Source organism: Callithrix jacchus, chromosome 4 (assembly GCF_049354715.1).
Source record: "Callithrix jacchus isolate 240 chromosome 4, calJac240_pri, whole genome shotgun sequence".
Classification (NCBI taxonomy): Eukaryota; Metazoa; Chordata; class Mammalia; order Primates; family Cebidae; genus Callithrix; species Callithrix jacchus.
The window spans coordinates 26,464,635-26,484,933 of record NC_133505.1 but is presented as its reverse complement, the minus strand read 5'-3'; the positions used below and the strand labels follow the sequence as shown (position 1 = coordinate 26,484,933).

Sequence of the window (20,299 nt, the reverse complement as noted above, 5' to 3'; positions counted from 1 at the left end):
CTAACTCAAATATTCCATCTCATTTGGAGGGATGATACCCAAAAACTCAGTGGCTGTCTTTTGTGTGGGGGAGTTAGGGGGTGGGGAGGCCTTTTACTTTTTTTTTTTTTTTTTTTGAGACGGAGTCTTGCTCTGTTGTTCAGGCTGGATGGCACAATCTTGGCTCACTGCAACCTCCACCTCCCTGGTTCAAGCAATTCTCGAGCCTCAGGGTCCCAAGTAGCTGGGATAACAGGCACCCACCACCACACCTGGCTAATTTTTGTATTTTTAGTAGAGACCGGGTTTCACCATGTTGGTCAGGCTGGTCTTGAACTCCTGACCTTGTGATTCACCTGCCTCAGCCTCCCAAAGTGCTAGAATTACAGGTGTGAGGCACAGCACCCAGCCACCTTTTATTTTTCATTTGGTACCTTTGGGCAATAGTTGAAGTTTCAATGGTGTATTTTTTTTTAATGTTCTAAAAAAATTAATTTGAATTCACCACCCACTTAAAACCAAAATATACCCCAAAATATCTCAACCTCTGATGTAGGTACGTTACATCAGCCCTTTCCCTTACATCTTTCAAAGTGTGATTCAAGAATGACCTCCATTAAAATTATTAAAATCACCTGGAATGTTTGTTTATCATGTGTGTCCATGAGTGAGTCCCACTTCCAAAGATTGTGTTTCAGAGGGCCTGCGATAGAAGCTAGGACTCTATATTTTTTCCTTGATTCTGAGGTGCAGTTAAGTTTGTCAGTCATGTAGTTTTCCTTTTACACTAGTTAATGAGTTCCGTGTTGGCTGAATGAGTTTCAACTAACCAGCCTTAAGACTTCCAGCAGTGCAGAGCCTTGGAAAAAATTCTAGTGACATTTTGGCTGCTCTGTGGACAGTGTTCTTATCCAATCTTTCCTTCAACATTTAAAAAATATTGGGTCTGAGTGGAAGGGGGTTACTTCATGCCCAAACCTGTAGTTGGGGCCCCAAAGAGAACCTATCTTTCATGTATATGACAAAGAAAGGCCTGGAACAGAAAATTTCTAAGGGTTTGGGAGGAACTAGAAGATCTTGTACATTAATAAAAACAACTTTAGCTTTTAAGGGCCAAGTAAATGCTCAAAGGATAGGTCAAAATGATAGATCTGTGGAGATGAGGGCAGAGGAAAAAAAAAAGGATACCAGAGTGGGAAAGACTTTTTGAAAAAATCAGCTCTTATGACTATATAACAATACAATAAAAGAACTACAGCTGTGATAAGTCGATTATGCCATTTATTGATGGAATTGTACTGGAAAACGATCACTGATAAAAAGAATAGCCTTTTGAATAGAATAGTCTACTAAATGAACCATTTCTTTGAAACACAAATTGCAAAAGATTGTCAAATGTATCAATATAGAAGCCTGTGGGTTTATATATAGACATCCCAGCAGTGCTTTTCATCAGTTGCACTCCATAGCACATCAAGCAACTGTTTGGTTTGATTTTTTTAAAATAATACCTGTGTCTTGAAATAATTAACCATATCTTAGTTGGGCTTCTTAGAATAGATCTCTTCACATTGAGATATATGAAAGAAAAGAGTTATTTCTGGTCAGTGGGTGAGCACTGATCCTTAGCAATAAAGGAAGGCGACCAACAGTTTAGCTTCTGAATATAGAATGGTCTATTCAACACTATATTTTGTCGGTAAAGTTTCTTTTTGGTTCCAAAGTTTCTCTTCGGTGCCTTAATTTCCTTCTGATTTTCGGGAAAAGACAGAAGTATAGGTGAAACTGGCATTGGAGACCTCGATGGCAGACGTCTTGTGGAGACCCTTTTAACCAGTGATTGAGTTGTCTGGCCAGCAGTAGGCGATTGAGTTGTCTGGCCAGCAGTAGGCTTGGATGAGAGTTCTTGGCATGGATTTAAAATAGAACTTTTGGGATTCTTATCATCATAAGTTGCAATCAATTGTTTTGTGGTGGAAGAACTTTTTAGAGATGATGGTCTAGAATGCCATCTGTGTTTGCCAGCATTGCTCCAATTCCATTTTAAAGAATTCTGCTCAAGCTTGCAAGAACCAGAATTGTTTTTTCTTTTTTCTTGACTTTTATCCACACAAGGTATCTGAAGACTCAAAGAATCACAGGGTTTTGGCTGTCTCACTTTTGGTGTAACTTTGGAGGAAAAGGGTCGTTCAGTAACTGCTGGAGTACAGAGAGTAGTTTGTAGTCTGGGCCTCTCTTTTTGGATAGTCATATGTTGTAATCTTTCCAGTTCCAGTAAACGAGTTATCAAGTGTTCAAGAGAGCTTTCTGCAGGTTCCACTGTCGCTTTCCAATTTTCAGATTTTGAAAGGGCTAAATTGTGCAAGTCTAGAGTACTGAAAGGAGGAGGGAGAAAATCAGGATATGGAAATACTTCATTTGGCTCCTCAGTGAAAGGTTCTTCAACATTTTCTATTGTTTCTGGTTTCAAGTTGAGGTCCATCTTTTCAAAATAGCTGAGTAAAGTATCATTTGCTTTCTCATTTTCTGATAAATCACTTTCATCTGTTAAATTTTCTTCCACACTGCTGTTTCCATGTTTCAAATTCCAATTTGGAGCAGGTAAAGTTTCACCATCGTTGTTTCCTATAGTTGAACATGAACTAATATGAATCTCATTTCTGTTCTTAAAAAAGTCTCCATCAGCATAAGACCAGCAGACACCTAATGGCCCTGGCAGTCCAGGGTAAGGACCAACTTGCTTATCAACTGAAGCACTTGTTAATGAGTGATTCGGAGTGAAGACCCTTATACGATTATTGGTTACATTAAAGCCAGTTTCCATGGAAGATTTTTTGAATTCCCTTTAAAAAATAATTTAATCAATGAATGGTTTATTGACTAGAATTAAAATGCTATTAAAATGATATGGTTAAGTACCCTTTATCAAAGATTGGTTAATGTTTAGTTCCCAATGGCATGTGTGTATCTAGCTACCTGTAACAGAAATATGTTAGTTTCCAAAAATGCTCTACATACAATTATATAAATTTTTAAAAATTGAGATTAAAATATTAACTTGGCATCCCTTTGTGCAAGCACAAGTGACTAGCTTATGATACCGAAAATGGCTAACTGTGGCTGTGAATAGCCAATAGGCTAAAGTGGCCAACTATATGTTTGCCTATAGTGTACCTGCAATTATGATGTTTGAAAATGAGGATATCTAACTCAAACTGAAATTAAATCGAGATGTTTATTCATCCAGAATTAGACAAAGGAAACTGAAAAATGTAATTAGGTTACTTTAAAAAGCCTTCTATGTTAGCCACTGTGGTTTTTTAAAATCCCTGTAACAAAAAAAGGAAGCAAACAATGTCTATCAAAAATTGTCCCAGAAGAAGTCTTCTAGCTAGTCCTAATGCAGATAAAGTTTAAGAAGCAAAACATAAGAATTAAAACTCAGGTACGGTTGGGTGCAGCAAACCACCATGACACATGTATACCTATGTAACAGACCCGCACATTGTGCACACGTATCCCAGAACTTAAAGTAAAAAAAAAAAAAAACTCAGGGAAGGTCTGAGAAGCGATTTACTGTCCTGTCTATGAGCCTGAACCAGGCTCTTTTCATATCCTGGTTCTACCATTCCTTAATACTGTGTGACTTTGAGCAAGTTACTTAACTTGTCACATACCTCAGTGTCCTCATCTATAAAACAGGGATGATGATAACAACCTTCCTTATATGGTCGGTTGTGAGTTAAATTAATTACTACATATAAAAAATTAACATAGTCCCTAGAATGGGGTACTACTTTTCTATTACAGTTCCTTTTCCTTTCAATGGGAAGTCCATATTTTATCCATCAAAAACCTTCATTGTCAAAGCATGGTAAACTCTTGACTCTTACCTGTTCTTTTTTTTTTTTTTTTCCCTGAGGCAGAGTTTTGCTCTTGTACCCCAGACTGGAGTGCAATGGCACAATCTTGTCTCACCACAACCTCCACCTCCTGGGTTCAAGTGATCCTCCTGCCTCAGCCGGCATGCACCACCACATCCAGCTAATTTTGTATTTTTAGTAGAGACAGGGTTTCTCCATGTTTGTCAGGCTGGTCTCGAACTCCTGATCTCAGGTGATCTGTCCACCTTGGCCACCCAAAGTGCAGGGATTACAGGCGTGAGCCACCATGCCCAGCCAACTCTTACCTATTCTAATTGTCTTGTGGTATCTGCAGCCACCTCCTGTTTTAGGGTGGATTTCTATAAGTGCCCATCATTCCCACAGAATACATTTTTGTATTTCAAATAGTTGTCTTGTCTGTATTTAAATGTATTTCAGTAGGGTGTTACAAAATAACTATTCACTTACCTGTTCTCTATGGTACTTCTTTCATCAAGAGGACAGTTCCATAATTGAAATACCCCTTGCCTACTATTCTGATGATAGAAAAATCATGGGTAATAGTTTAGTAGCTGCATATATTTTTAAAATATAATATTTTAAGGGTCTGATAAATAAAATCCCACCTGTATGCTTTTTTGAGTATGCACCGACAAATTAGGTTCTAGCATCAGTTGGTCTACTGGAATTTCCAAATAGTTCTATAAGGCAGCAGAAGATTTTTAAACATAAATTTATTTGTTTGCTATTCTTGTTTTAAGAATGTATAGTTCTTGTTCTAATCAAGGAATATCTAGTAAAATTGATACTTCATTTATATATAAAGAAATAATTTATTTTTACTGATTTCAGAAGAAATTAGTATAACTGATTTATTATAAATACCAACTAAACTGTTAACTAATAAGCCTTGAATACCATTAAGTTTGTCTTTATTTTGCAGTTAAATGTTTTATGTTTTGATCAAAAAGGATAAACAAAAAGAATAATTTTCCACTACTTCAGGACAAGATATTGGTTATTTCAACTACGTGAAGATTTTGTTGTTGCTGCTGAGACAGAGTCTCGCTCTGTACAGGCTAAAGTACAGGCATGTGATCTTGGCTCACAGGAACCTCTGTTTCCTGGGCTCAAGCAATTCTTCTGCTGAGCTCAGCCTCTCGAGTAGCTGGGACTACAGGCATGTGCCACCATGCCAAGCTAATTTTCTTGTATTTTTGGTAGAGATGGGGTTTCACCATATTGCCCAGTCTGATCTTGAATTCCTGACCTCAAGTGATCCACTCGCCTCAGCCTCCAAAGTGCTGGGATTACAGGCATGAGCCACTGCGCCCAACCTGCTTCAAGACATTTTAAAGGATGGGACTACTTCCCTTTGGCAACGACTAAAAAACACTATACTCAATTTTCCTTTAGAGTATCATTATACTGAAAAATACTTAATATAACAAAATATCAATTTAATAACCAATTTGAAACTCTGTAAAATAATAAAGGCTTTAACTTGCATGAAGAACTCTACAGAAATGAAATTTAAAGTTTAACTTTCAGGAAGGAAATTTTTTAAAGAACATACTTATAATTTAAAAATAATATGCTTTATGAATACTTCAATACCAAACATTTATCCTTACCTTGTTAATTGTGCCTGAAAGAATGTGTATAAAAATGACAATAGTTACATAAAACTGGTTATATGCAGTGAGCCGCGATCATGCCACTGCACTCAAGCCTAGGCAACAGAGCGAGACTCCACCTCAAAAACAAAAAAACCCTTTAATGAGTGATTATTTCAGTATAAGTATACACATCTAGGCTTTCTTACCACCTGCTGCACTATCCTTCCAGCTGCGAGGCTTTTATGTTCAGGAGCAGGTACTTCTGAATCCAAATTCCAGTGATGTAAGTTCTAAAACAATGTTTTAGGACAAACTTAACATTAAGAAAACATAAAAAGCTCAATAATTTTACATATTCTTTGGGTAAAGTATGAGAAAACACATAAAGCTTCATGACTCTCCCCACCTCATTATAAATAACTTATCAGCATCTTTGAGGAGAATGCAGTTTTCTCTTATCAACCCTTATCAGCTTGATAATACCTGTTGAGGAATTGGAAAGGCTTTATTTTTTTTCATTCATTCATTCATTCATTCATTCATTCACAGGAGAGAAGGAGGAAGGAAGGAGGGCAGAAAGGCTCTTACAGTAATTTGTGGTTTCATTCATTTTGTTAAAAATAATGACACACAGGTTTTCAAAACTGATTTCTAAAATGTAATAAAATGTCCTGTGCAGTGTGTCTCTGGAACACAATGGTACATTCATCAAACTTTCTGTATCTGAGTACCCGATAGAAAAGCCTATAAAAGGCTGGGTGCAGTGGCTCATGCCTGTAAACCCAGCACTTTAGGAGGCCGAGACAGGTCAGGAGTTCAAGATCAGCCTAGCTAACATGGTGAAACCCTGTCTCCAATAAAAGTACAAAAATCAGCCAGGTGTGGTGGCACATGCCTGTAATCCCAGCTCAGGAGGCTGAGGCAGGAGAATCACTTGAACCCAGGAAGTGGAGCTTGCAGTGAGCCGCAATCACTCCACTGCACTCAAGCCTAGGCAACAGAGCGAGACTCCATCTCAAAAAAGAAAGAAAGAAAAGTAACTTTTTAGGAATGAACCCAGTTGTTTTCTGTCTCAAATAAGAAAAGCTTTGTCAATTAAACTCTAAGCAAATGAAATATTAGGTATTATTAGATACAAGCTCTTCACTAAGGAGGAACAGGGAGAAATAAGCTTCAATAGAGCATGAGGATTTAATTTATCCACAAAGAGTTATCTCCTGATTAGAAGGGTAGTTGAACATTGGAAGAAAGGCTACAGATTATCTTTCTCTGTAGATTTATGAAAAATATAATTAATAAAATTAATTCTCTGCTCTCTGGCATGATATGTACAAGGGCTACCTCTACATGAGAATCATCTGGGGAGCTTTTTAAAAATAATAGTAGCAAAGAAATACTACAAAATCTGATTTTAAAGAATGAGGGTGAGGGACAGGTGTGGCTCACACCTGTAATACCAGCATTTTGAGAGGCCAAGGTGGGCAGATCACCTCAGGTCAGGAGTTCGAGACCAGCTTGGCCAACATGGTCAAACCCCATCTCTATTAAAAATATAAAAATGAGCTGGGCATGGTGGTGGGCACCTGTAATCCCAGCTACTTGGGAGGCTGAGTCAGGAGAATCACTTGAACCTGGGAGGTGGAGGATGCAGTGAGTTGAGATTGGACCACAGTGTTCCAGCCTGGGAGTCAGAGCAAGACTCCATCTCAAAAAAAAAAACCAAAAACCAGGAATGAGGGCGAGGCCCAGCTGTTTGTATTTTAAGGACCCTTTTGTAGTTCATAGCATGATGCCTGGGTTTTCATGTTCATGTGTGAGATGTGCCCCTTCAAACTTTTTCATGATATCTGGTGGATTTTTAAGCTTTCTTCAGCTATATAATCCTGCTATCCTTGTATGAAATGCACATGTGAGAGAAATATCCTCAGTTGACGAAATTGTGCTGTTGCAATCATACAATAAAATTAACATAACCAGGCTGGGCACAGTGGCTCACACCTGTAATCCCAGCACTTTGGGAGACTGAGGCAGGCAGATCACTTGAGGTCAGGAGTTTGAGACCAGCCTCGCCATCATGGTGAAACCCCATCTCTACTAAAAATACAAAAGTTAGCCAGACGTGGTGGCACACGTTTGTAGTCCCAGCTACTCAGGAGTTTGAGGTAGGAGAATCGCTTGAACCTGGGAGATGGAGGATGCAGTGAGCCAAGATCACACCACAGCACTCCAGCCTGGGAGTCAGAGCAAGACTCAGTCTCAAAAAAAAAAATCAACATCACCAAATTGATCAACTGGTAAAGAAGGCTTATTAACTAAACATAAAGTCTGAGAGTTTGTAAATTTCTTAAGAGTTGGGACTTGATTATACTTTTTGATATCCCACCTGCCTTATAATATTTTTCACAAAGCAAGTGTTTGAAAACAAAAGTGAGCAGCTGCCTGGTTGATAACAAGGTAGCACCTTTAACAAAGCCAAGTTGCAATCAGAAATGTCTGACATTTGGAGAAGAGCTGGCTAATTTTCCCTTTGTTAAAAGAAATACAAAATTTCCATTTGCTGGTCCAAATGTGCCAAGAAGAAAACACAGGATAAACTGCTCACGGTGCAAAAGCAGCAAGGGCATCACTGCAAAACTCCTTGGGAGTCATGTCTTGACAACAGGAGCTGCTGTCCAAACACTCAAGTTCGGCACCTGCCATACCTCGTGAGAGACGTTTGACACACGTAGGCTGTTGCCACAGTTCTCATTTCTTCTTCCCATTTTGCTGTAGCTGCTCCTCTGTTTCCTTAAAATCCTATACAGATTGTAGGACAGGTACATTTATGGGTAAGGGTCAACATTTATAAAAAAGAAAGGAAGTGTGAGTTTTGATTTCCCATTTAAGGAGGCAAGAGAACGCTTAGATAGTAGAAAGGGGGGCGGCTAGGATAGCAGGGTGCGGGTGACAGTTTGAAACCTACCAGAAACAAGGGGCAAGCCTGACCCAAAACGAGCACAGACAGAGCAAACTGGCAGATCTCAGAACAGAAGATTAGGAAATTGAGGTCAAAGTGAGAAAGCAAGTAGCAGATAAGAAGATAAAATACAAATAGCAACAAGCAGAACTTAGAAAACAGGGGCACAGAATCTCCTTTTAATCATTCAAAACAATGGCTCCATTTGAAAGCAGGGTTAAACCCTTTCAACTAGGCCAGGCAAGCATCCATGCATGTTTCAGAGACACCAAAACGCCCTCAGGACCAAACAATATTTTCCACACCAATCGATCAAGGTGCTTAAAACACCCATTAAATCAAGGGAAAAGATTTAGAGAACTAGGCTGGGCACAGCGGCTCACGCCTGTAATCCCAGTACTTTGGGAGGCCAAGGTGGGCGAATCATCTGAGGTCAGGAATTCGAGCGGGCCTGACCAACATGGAGAAACCTGTCTCCACTAAAAATACAAAATTAGCCTGGCATGGTGGCGCATGCCTGTAATCCCAGCCGCTCGGGAGGCTGAGGCAGGAAATCACTTGAACCTGGGAGGTGGAGATTGCGGTGAGTCGAGATTGTGCCATTGCACTCCAACCTGGGCAACAAGATCAAAACTCCATGTCAAAAAATAATAAAAATAATAATAAAAGAATTAGAGAATTATAAGGTAACAAGCAAAACAGTCACTGGATTAAGGTATGGCTATCTGGAAAGAATCACAAATTAAAGTAATTCGTGTAAAGGAGTAATCGGCCTATCTGCTAAGTTTACAATTGATTGTCTTATACGGAAAGGTATAGGAAAAAATGGGAGATTACTTCCGCGAGGTTTTCAGCCAACACTGGTACTGGTCCACAGGCTGTGTGTATGTCAGACACTGTGTTTGAATGCAGTAGGAAGGCGGCTGCTGAGTGGGTGGCACTGCCTGGGGTCCCAGGTGTGTGCCATGGAGGAGGGCATCCAGCGCCTGGAGGACGCCCCTGGGGACAAAGGACACCCTTCTTGGGGACTAAGAGTCTGGGGACCGGAGCTTCAGGGGCAGGACTGCGGGAAGGTGCGTGTTTCAAGTGAGCTGCGAGGCCCTCGTGAAGAGGAATCCCCTTTTCCTCCCGAGCCGTGGCCGGGCTGGGTGGGCAGTTCCAGGGATAGCAGGAGGGGGCTACGGGATCCCCGGGCCGTGCTCTTACCCCACCGCGCCGCAGGCCCACGTGTCCTCCCCGGCGTCCTCTCCCAGTGCACCGCCCCGAGGCCCGGGCGCCCCCTCGGCCTCGGCCTTCCTGCAGCGGAGCGACACAGAGGGCGGCGGGCGGACAGCCTCGAACCCAGCCTGGGCGGTGCAGGGCCTGCGAAGCCGGCGGGCCGGCGCAGGGGTGGCAGTCGCGCCCGGGGCCCAGGCCGGGCCCAGAGAACCTGCCAGGGCCAGGGCTGCGGCTCCGCGGGCTTCTCCACAGGCCGGGTCGCCCGGCAACGACCAGCTAGCGGGGGGCACCCGGGGAGGCCCCGCGTTCTACCAGGTCCACCGGTATTCGCGGGCTGTGGGGTCGCCGGCGGCCGCCCAGGCGCGGAGCCTCTCGGGGGTCACCCGGCCGCTGGGCCCGCGGGACGCACGACGCCGCCGGGGCAGGACACCGAGCCTCAGGCCCTGTCCCTGCGCCCCGTCCGGCCCCCTCCAACTCGGCCATCCGGGCTTGGAGGGGCCGCCCAGGGGCCTCGCGCGAAAGCCTGAGCCTCCCCGGGCCTTCCGGAGCCTTCTCAGACTTTCCCCCAGGCGTCCTGGACCTTCTGGTGCCTTTCTGGGCCTCCTTGGGCTCCTTGACTTTCCCGGGGCCTTTTCCGAGGCCTCCCGGTGCTTCCCTGGGCCTCTCCAGGTGAGCTCCGAGAGGCGTCCAGTAGGCCTCTGGCACCCAGGCCTGGCTCACCCGCCTCCGCCCCCACCGCCTGCTCTCACCAAGCCAGGAGCACTGCCCCGTGTTTCTCCAGACTAAGCTAAAATATATACGCGTTGATATACATAAAGTTATATCTATGCTTGTACAATATATTAAATAATTAACACAGAAGAAGCATCTTTGTTGACACCAAGCTCACTACTGGTCAGTTTCAGGTCTGTCATCAGCCTTTCAACAGGAAGAACAAAAGATGTTTTTTTTTTTTTAATGTAGAGGATACATTTAAATCACAGAGCCCAATTTCGTACCCCTGAATGCATATCTCTTATTACAGCTCCATGAAATCAGTGGAGGGTTGGGGGAAGAGTATCTCTCTATCTAGTCAGATATATCTAGATAGCTATCTTCCCCATCTCCAACAGTTTGATAGAAAAATTTAAAACAAAATTAATTATATATGTAAATAAAACTACAACAGATTGATAGATAAATTTTAAACACAATTATATATATAAGTACAGCAAATGAACACTAAACATCATTTTGGGGGGATGAGATCATGGCCATGCCCCTTTGAGAGTCTCCCTGTAAAAATACATTTATTTACCAGATGTTGAACACAATTTCAAGACTGTCTCAGGTCTTTGATCCCTGACTCCTGTCTCTTTCCTCTGCATTTCCATTTTCTCCTCAGAAAGACCTTCCCTTTAAAGAAGACTTTCCCACCCTTTAAAGAAGCCCTTCCCACCTGCCACCTACCTACCTTATTCTATTTCATGACACTCTGTTTCATTTACTTCTTTGTACTCCTCACAGTCTTGCTAATTCTGTTTACTTGTTTGTTTTTGTATTGTCTGTCTCTCCCCAGTAGAATATAAAACTCCATGGGGGCAGGTGCCTTGCCTATATATTTCATTTCTATATCCCCAACCCTTTAAAACTCTGCTGGGCACAGAGTAGAAGCATGATCCATGTAAGTAAATGAACCTCATTCCTTGCAGGTTCCCTGGAGCTTTCCCTCCTAGGCCCTCTTCTCCTTCAGCTGTTCTCCATACTGCTGCTCTAAAATACAGACTTGTTCAATTGCCTCCTAATGCCTCAAGAAGGAAACCCAAATTCTGCAGCCATCCTTTAGGCACCTGCTCACCACCTTTCCAGCACCCACTACATATCAAGCACATCGGACATTGTACAATTTTCCTAAACACTCTCCTCCAGGGCATAAATCAGTTACTCTTCCTATAATAGTACTTCCTTTTTATCTCCTTTTTATTTTTAAATCTGTCTAGTTAAATTCTAGTCATATAGTTCTAACTCACAAGTCATTTTTCTTGACTACTCAGGAAGAGTAAATTGCTAGAAAAAATACAAAAAGAAAAACATGAGTAAATTGCTATCTCCTCCAAGATCCTTACTTCGTTATAATAATTATTCATTTACAATATCTCGTTCTCTTTCAACACCTTGAAGGTGATTATCAGCCCATATTCTATCTAACAGAGTGCCTGGCATGTACTGTAGTAGGTACGGCACTTAATAAATGTTTGAATTGATTTAATTATTGCAATAATAGGATTTTCTGGAATCTATGGTGTGGTGACTATAGGCCAGGCATGGTGCAGAACATTTTATATGGATTAACCAAGGTATATGCTTAATAATCTAATGAAGCAGGTACCACTAATTATTCCTATTATTTATTTATTTATTTTGAGACAGAGTCTTGCTCTGTTACCCAGGCTGGAGTGCAATGATGTGATCTCGGCTCACTGCAACCTCTGCCTCTCAGGTTCAAGCAATTCTTCTGCCTCAGTCTCCCTAGTAGGTGGGATTACAGGCACCCACCACCACGCCTATTTTTTTGTATTTTTAGTAGAGATGGGTTTCACCATGCTGGCCAGGCTGGTCTCAAACTTTTGACCTTAGGTGATTTGCCCGCCTCAGACTCTCAAAGTGCTGGAAATACAGGTGTGAGCCACTGTGCCTGGCCTAGTTATTACTATTTTATAATTGAGGAACCTGAGCCTTAGATGTATTATGTAACCTTTCTCAACTTAAAATTACTAGAAAAATTGTGAATGGGAGTAAATATTGGGGTCCATGTATTCCCAGCTAATGGTTTTTACAAACTTTCTTGAAACAGAAATTATGTGTGCGTGCGTGTGAATTCCACATATCTGGCTTACACATTTCCTGTCTTCTTGCTTTATGTTTCTATGCATGCTTTTTTCTTTTGTTTCAGAACTCAAACTCATTCCTGATCCCTTAGAGTCCTTCTGAGATTTGTCATCCATAAATACCTCCTCTAAGTTCTTTTTTTTAAGACAGGGTTTCACCATGTTGGCCAGGCTGGTCTTGAACTCCTGATCTCAGGTGATTCGCCAGCCTAGGCCTCCCGATGTGCTGAGATTACAGGCCTGAGCTACGACGTCCGGCCTCTTTTTTTTTTTTTTCTTAACAAAACTTATTCTTAAAAATGTTCCTTTAATCTGGAGAACATCATTCTCAGCAAACTGACACAAGAACAGAAAGTGAAACACCGCATATTCTCAGTCATAGGCGGGTGATGAAAAATGAGAACACATGGACACAGGGAGGGGAGTACTAAACACTGGGGTCTATTGGGAGGAAAAGGGGAGGGGCCAGCGGGGGTGGGGAGCTGGGGACGGATAGCCTGGGGAGAAATGACAAATGTGGGTGAAGGGGAGAAAGGAAGCAAAACACACTGCCATGTGTGTACCTATGCAACTGTCTTGCATGTTCTGCACATGTACCCCAAAACCTAAAATGCAATAAAAAATTAAAAATAATAATAATAATAATAAATCCATTCAGCCACTGTAAAAAAAAGAAAAAAAAATGTTCCTTTCATATTATCACCCCCACTCAAGTGGTCTTCCTTTCTCTGGAGACTTTTGAATGCTTTGGCAACAGCATGAAAATCATGGCTGGCCCTCCCCTCACCGCTAAATGTGCACGGCTCTGGTGGTGTGAAATATAAAAGCAACAACTTGGAAATGGTGCCCTCTTCAAACCTGTGGGTCTGATCTGGCTCTGGCCCAGCATAGGGGGTTGGACAGTGGGTCATTTTCTACAGCAGCTCAGACCTAGCTTAACATCAATCCCAAGGCCAAAGAGAATGCACTTTCCTTCTGTTGGGGCTTGGTAAACAGTACCCCAACTTCAGAAATAGCCTCAGAAGCAAAAGTTTTTCTCTGATCTTCTGCCCTCCTTTCTCTCAGTCCCAGTCTCCCTCCAAGGCTAACCAGAGAAATTAGAATCCCTCTTCTCCAATGCAGGTTACAGAAATCAGAATGGTTTTTCCCCAAAGCCAGCCATAAAACCTTGAAAGATTACTCCAATTTTCCCTTGGCCTTTTCTGTGTAAAAACTAGCCATAAAGAAATTACCTGACCTACCTTGTTTGACTGTAGGTCATAAGACCCCCATTTCAGAGAGGGCCCTGCCCCATATCCAGAAGGAAGGAATGCTGCTCAGAGAAGCCAAGAAGAATCTAGATAGACAGGCCTTGCTGGGTTCCCCCACTCAGGCTATTAGCACCAGATCAGACCTTTTTTGTCCAATCATCTTTCTACACAACTGCCCATACTTTGTTGAACCTAAGCATAAACGTGGAGACTCTCCCCTCTATTTCTCAGTTTTCATTCTGTACGCTCCCATGTGTACACACATGCTAAATATATTTGTATGCCTTTTCCCCAGTTACTCTGCCTTTTGCAAGTTGATTTTTCAGCAAACTTCAGAGAGCCAAGCCCTTAGCCCTTACGCCTACAGCGATCTCATGGCCATGCTGAGGATTCAGTTTTTAGCAGTATTCTCAGCTCGCCTTACTTTAAACCTGCACCTCCTTAGCTGATCCCAAGTGAAACCATTCTTCCATAAACACAGTAGGATGAGGCAGATGCTCTCTATCTCAGGCATTTAACAAGCTCTTAAGTTAATTACAAGGGAGGCAGGCTAAGAAGACAAAGGCAAGCTTTGGGCCAGTTTGTAAGTAGTCCAGTAAGCACAGCTTGCTGCCCACCTCAGTTTCTCCTCCTATAACAAAGGCCATGACATTGACTACCACATAACTACTTTGGAAAGTACCTTGACGTACATTTCTTTTCATTGTCCTGGGTTATGCAAAGACGTGTCAGTAGCAAGATTACTTAGTTTCTAATTATTCTGGAGAGAAAAGTCTTCTTTTTCAGTCTACCTCCTTCAGTATCTTTCATGTCTTGATATTACCCATGCATTTGCCCTCTCACTCTTTGTTTTTCTTTTTTATTTTATTTTGAGACGGAGTTTCGCTCTTGTTATCCAGGCTGGAGTGCAATGGCTCGATCTCGGCTCACTGCAACCTCCGCCTCCTGGGTTTAGGCAATTCTCCTGCCTCAGCCTCCTGAGTAGCTGGGATTACAGGCACGCGCCACCATGCCCAACTAATTTTTTTTTTTTTTGTATTTTCAGTAGAGACGGGGTTTCACCACGTTGACCAGGATGGTCTCAATCTATTGACCTCGTGATCCACCCGCCTCGGCCTCCCAAAGTGCTGGGATTACAGGCTTGAGCCACCGTGCCCGGCCTGTTTTTCTTTTTAGAATTGCCAAGGTCATGGCTAATCCCACTCTTTCGCCCAGGCTGGAGTGCAGTGGTGTGATTTTGGTTCACTGTAATCTCTGCCTCCCAGGTTCAAGTAATTCTCCTGTCTCAGCCTCCCAAATTGCTGGGACTACAGGCACATGCCACCATGTCTGGCTAATTTTTTTATTTTTAGTAGAGATGGGATTTTACCCTATTGGTCAGGCTGGTCTTGAACTCCTGACCTTAGGTGATCCACTCTCCTCAGCCTCTCAAAGTGCTAGGATTACAGACTTGAGCCACCACACCCACCCTACAGCAGAATTTTGTTCAATATAATTATTTGAAAGTCAGGACAATATTTTCTAATTAATAATATGCATTTTTGTTCTCAAATAAGATGCTAAGTCAGTGGGAAACATTTCAATTCAATTATGGGCAATTTGTACTTAGCATACGGTTTAGCCATCTAGTCATTTGTTTTGTTTTTCTTTTTTGAGCAACTGCTTTGTCTTTTAGCAGTGGCAAATTTATCCTGATTTAGAACTCTAAATGAGCATTCATCCTAAATATCCTTTCTTGTGTTTGTATAATTCCTTTTTAAGAAATATATATTCAAATATCTATAATTTGAAGTTTTAAAAATTAATCTTTAACACTCTGCTCCCATAGCAATGTCTTATTTGAAAGGCCATCATTTTGTTGGAAAAATATGGGAAATACTGTTTAAAAACTATTTATTCCTGGAACAATGTGATAGTGATGGATATGAACATATTTCCAAAAGGAAGCAAAATAAACACATCAATCAGTGAATTTCACATCTGCATATGTTGCAGCTAGTGCTTTTGAATAAATTCTCAATCATATAATTTCTCCTTTAAGACTTGATTTCTGCAATTTGAATTGCTTCATAAGCCTTTCTATCCTTCAGATGCCTATACTCTGTAACTATATTTTCCTAGCATGTCACAAATTCACTTTAAATTTTGGTTAAAGTTTCAGTGTCAGAACTTACTTTCTGGTGCCAGGAAAGGTATAGCATGGATCCCCTTTCTGGTCGTTAGACCCCTCACACCTCATTTGCTGTGAATGGAACACTTTCTTTAGAATGCTGTCCTTAAAAAACTTGGAGATAATCTCTCTTCGAACATTACTGAACATCTTGCCTTCTGGAAGCCAGCTGATCTTGTCACATGAACCATGGCAGGAGGGAAGGGGAAGGTGTTCAGGAAACAGAAACCATCTTAGGAACAGAAAAAGGAATTGTGTTTACCTAAAAGTCATGAATAAAAGATCAGCCTAACTAGAAAAACAACCCAGAGTCTTGCAGCTGCTGCGCCCCGCGGGATCAATTTAGTTAATAATACACTGCTAGCACCTACGCGGGCTGCTGGCCCAGCGTGCGGCTCTCATCACAAGAAAAGACTTGGGAGAAAATAGTAACATATTAGAAGCCCAGTTTTGAAAAGGTAAATCTATTAGCCAGTGAATAACAGAATTGAAAATAAGAGGAATACCAAACAAAATACAGAATGAAAGCATTTGTTCCATCAAAGAATATTAGCACCATGGGCTGAGATCTGGTTGACTTAGATCAAGATCACGCAGCTGGTTAGCAGCAGAATATTTGCCAAGTGTCATTCATGACTGATGTCTCCCATCCTAAACAGTGTTCTTTAGCCATACTATAATTAGAGAAAATGAATGAGATTGATTCCTAGAAGAAGTGTTATTCATCGTAAAACATATATGTGTGTGTGTGTATATATATATATATATATATATATATATATATATATATATTTCCATCTGATAGTTTATTTACAAACAAAATTTAGGCCAGGTGCAGTGGCTCACACTTGTAATCCCAGCACTTTGGGAAGCTGAGGCCGGCAGATCACGAGGTCAGGAGTTTGAGACCAGCCTGGCCAACACAGTGACACCCCATCTCTACTAAAAATACAAAAATTAGCTGGGCGTGCTGGCAGGCGCCTATAATCCTAGCTGCTCAGGAGGCTGAGGCAGGAAAATCACTTAAACCGGAAGGCACATGTTGCAGTGAGCCGAGATCATGCCACTGCACTCCATCCGGCCTAGGCAACAGAGCTAGACTCCGTCTCAAAAAAAATAAAACAAATTAATAATTGTGACCGACTTCAGATTTCAGCCAAGGTCAGCATGCATCAGATAACTATAAACATTCCATCAGTTGCTATTGAGAGCAATGACTAAGAATATATGAGTCGATTTACACAGAGTGTAAAGAATTACATTTTAGTAGATCATTTTCTTGGCATGTTGAATGGCTTAAAACATGGTTTGTTCTTTGCTATTTATATAAATGAGGGTTTAGAGGAATGCACTCAACTTTGCTTGAAAGAAAGAAGCTGGGGATATGTCTTCTAGCTGCCAGAATATTCTACACCCCTTCTCCCCACCAAAAACACCTGTAAAATGATGAGAATCACATTGAATTCAAATGGTTCTTGTTGGTTATGTAACATATTTTAAATATATACTTGCGTTTAAAGTATTTTCTTTTCATTTTTAAAAAGTTTTACTTTTTGAGTTTGCAAGTTGAAAGGTAAGAAATGGGATGGGCCAGACACAGTGGCTTGCGCCTGTAATCACAGCACTCTGGGGGGCTGAGGCAAGAGGATTGCTTGAGGTCAGGAGACCAGCCTGAGCAACATAGCAAGACCCTATCTCTACAAAAGAAAGATAACAAAAATTAGCTGGGGGTAGTGGTGCACACCTATAGACTCAGCTACTTGTGAGGCTGAGGTGCGAGGATTGCTTAAGCTCAGGAGGTTGAGGGTACAGTGAGCTGTGACCACACCACTGCACTCCAGCCTGGGCCACAGAGCAAAATTCTTTCTCTTAAAAAAAAAAAAATAATAATAATATATATATATAAAATGGAATTTTATATCTGCTGCTCTGGCCACTAAAGTATCATATGATATAATCATGATGCTTTAATGGTCTTGGCCAAAGGTTTTTAAGGTTGGTAAGAAGCTGTGTGGGCAAACCCACACTCCCGGGTTTGCCATAACGTGCCATAGCGTGCTAGGCTCACATGCCTTCTCTGCTTCTCACCAGCCTGCAGTGTGGTTCTCCAGCTGGTTCATGAAGAGTAGAGCAATTATGGGGAAACTGGCTCCTGGTGGAACATGCTGAAATCTTTTTTTTTTTTAATTTTTCTTTTTTTATTGCATTTTAGGTTTTGGGGTACATGTGAAGAACATGCAAGATTGTTGCATAGGTACACACGTGGCAGTGTGATTTGCTGCCTTCCTCCCCATCACCTATATCTGGCATTTCTCCCCATGCTATCTCTCCTCCTCAACTCCCCACCCACCGCTGTCCCTCCCCTATTTCCCCCCAGCAGACCCCAATGTGTAGCGCTCCCCTCCCTCATGCTGAAATCTAAAAGTAGCTGTAACAAACCCTATTATTTGCATTTTTTTCCAAATCTGATACTAGTTCTTGGCAGCTTTTAGCTTGTTCTGGGCTAGGCTGTCAAGTGTGGTTATTTTAGGCCAGGCATGGTGACTCATGCCTGTAATCCCAGCACTGTGGAAGACTGAGGCGGGTGGATCATGAGGTCAGGAGTTCGCGACAAGCCTGCCAAGATGGTGAAAACCTGTCTCTACTAAAAATACAAAAATTAGCTGGGCACAGTGGCAGATGCCTGTAATCCCAGCTACTCGGGAGGCTGAGTCAGGAGAATTGCTTGAGCCCAGGAGGTGGAGGTTGCAGTGAGCCAAGATCACACCACTGCACTCTAGCCTGGGCAACAGAGCAAGACTCCATCTCAAAAAAAAAAAAAAAAAAAAAAACAGTGTGGTGATTTAAGATTATTTAATACTTCTATTGTTCTCTTCTTTTTGGTCTACAACGGAGAATGGCTTCTTACCGGGAAAGCTCTGGTTGAGCATTTGTTTACTTTATTTTCTGTGGATAAGAGCATAAGAAGCAGTTTGGCTTCTTACCTGTGTTAATCTGAGCATTTCCTCAGTTGTGGACGGTGAAGCTCTTTCCTCGGTTCTGCTGAGGACCGCGCTGATGTAACTACTCTCCCTTGGGGCCTCATAGGTCTGTGGAGTCTTAATTAGGTACATACAGGGAGGAAGGCTTCTACAAAGTACTAGATGGGAAAATATCACCGGATATGTGCGCCCCCACTTTCCCCTCTTCCTTTTAGCAAAGCTCTCAGTTTTCCCCAGAAATTGTCCACATCCAGACACAAGACTGGAGTTTCTGCCAAAAATCCCTGAATGACTTGGCAGGATATTTTCAATGGGCTGATTTCCTCTGCTTTGAATGGAGGATGAGCACACAGGGTTCCAGACCAATACCTGGGCCATTGTGACTCTCAGAATGCCAGGCAATAAGAGGTCAGAGAGTCCATTCCAGGTCAGAGGAAAGCTTGCCGGGAGAACAATTGCAAGCCCCTCCTCTCCTCATGTTCTCAGTTTGTTCATCTCTGTGACACCACCCGCCATCATGAGAACAGCCACCAGCAGCGACAGCTTGATAAAATTTTCACTCCTTGACAAGTGTGAGAAGCCCAAAAACTATGCCCAGCCAGAAGTTTTGTGTCACACCTTCGAGGCACTGTCTAACCTCCACAAGCTGCTTCCTAATCACCTGATGGAGACGCTTTATTCCTACAAGAGTGAAGAGGACAAGAAAAAATGTATGTGGGTAGAGGGTGGGTGTGAGTTCTTTTCAGTAAGCACACACTTTATCTTGATACTATCTGCCTCTGCTTTTAGCCACAATTATGAACTTACTCTTTATTTTATTTAGTTTATTATTTTTTTGATACAGGGGGTCTCACGTTATTCCCCAGGCTGGAGTGCAGGGTTGCAATTGAGGAAGGAGACTCTTTCTCTTAAGCTTCTAAGACCACTTCTCTTAGCCTTGCATTTCAAAAGAAGTAAAAGTTGAAAATAGAAGGCACAAGGTCAGTGGAGGAGACAAAACCGGTGCCACTAGCTGGACAGGAGGTTAAAGATCAACTGCCACCCCCCTCCCCCCACCCTCCCCAGTTTCTATCTTATGTATAGATCACAGGCATGGTGTGGAGGAATCTTCCCCGGAAGGCATTGTTCTTGCTTAATCAGGATTAGACACCCACCTAAGTCACACAACCCTAGCTTACCTCATCCGTCACGACCTTCTCACATGTACCCTCTAAGACTGTGAGCCTTTAAAAGAGGCCAGGAGTTTCTAGTCGGAGATCTCAGTTCTTGAGACACGAGTTTGCTGAGACTCCCCCGCCAAATAAAAAGCCACTTCCCTCGCAGGTTTGTTTGCAGCCGCTCCTGCTTTACAATAATCGTGGCTCACCACAGGTTT

At 42.1% G+C, this 20,299-nt stretch overlaps 2 protein-coding genes and 1 pseudogene across 29 annotated transcripts in view; 2 read left to right on the top strand and 1 right to left on the bottom strand.

The window, feature by feature from the left end:
• Positions 1-1,240: 1,240 nt before the first annotated feature.
• On the bottom strand, positions 1,241-19,338 carry FAM217A (family with sequence similarity 217 member A). 9 transcript variants are annotated; one of them, XM_078368428.1, is made up of 7 exons: positions 18,928-19,036; positions 15,948-16,175; positions 8,185-8,278; positions 5,689-5,772; positions 4,490-4,564; positions 4,332-4,399; positions 1,241-2,822 (listed from the first exon to the last, which is right to left on the bottom strand). In XM_078368428.1, exons 2-7 carry the CDS (start codon positions 16,091-16,093, stop codon positions 1,574-1,576), a joined length of 1,716 nt encoding a protein of 571 aa, XP_078224554.1. In that variant the 5' UTR covers positions 16,094-16,175; positions 18,928-19,036; the 3' UTR covers positions 1,241-1,573. The 9 variants fall into 9 exon arrangements, with proteins under 9 accessions (XP_078224554.1, XP_078224555.1, XP_035150924.3 ...); XM_078368429.1 differs by having other exon boundaries at positions 5,692-5,772; XM_035295033.3 differs by lacking the exon at positions 15,948-16,175.
• LOC118153408 (small nucleolar RNA U13) lies at positions 7,249-7,339 on the top strand (annotated as a pseudogene).
• The window catches only part of C4H6orf201 (testis expressed protein 56), a 66,243-nt gene continuing 65,187 nt past the window's right edge, over positions 19,244-20,299 (top strand). For all 20 annotated transcript variants that reach the window (XR_004741653.3, XR_004741652.3, XR_013533799.1 and 17 more), the window contains exon 1: positions 19,244-19,634. Coding sequence is in view for 13 of the 20 variants with exons in the window: in XM_035295043.3 (XP_035150934.2) it covers positions 19,259-19,634 (376 nt within the window). In the remaining 7 variants the exon portion in view is untranslated. The remainder of the gene's footprint in view (positions 19,635-20,299) is intronic.

Bases quoted from the DNA above. Each gene is read 5' to 3' on its own strand.
- FAM217A (XM_035295030.3), bottom strand. From the start codon at position 19,302: ATGGCCCAGGTATTGGTCTGGAACCCTGTGTGCTCATCCTCCATTCAA. The intron at 5,773-18,927 runs GTAAGAAGCCAA...ACATTGTTTTAG, and splicing joins AAATGCTCAGATTAACACAG to AACTTACATCACTGGAATTT. The intron at 2,823-4,331 runs GTAAGTGAATAG...TATTTTTTAAAG, and splicing joins AGAAGTACCATAGAGAACAG to GGAATTCAAAAAATCTTCCA.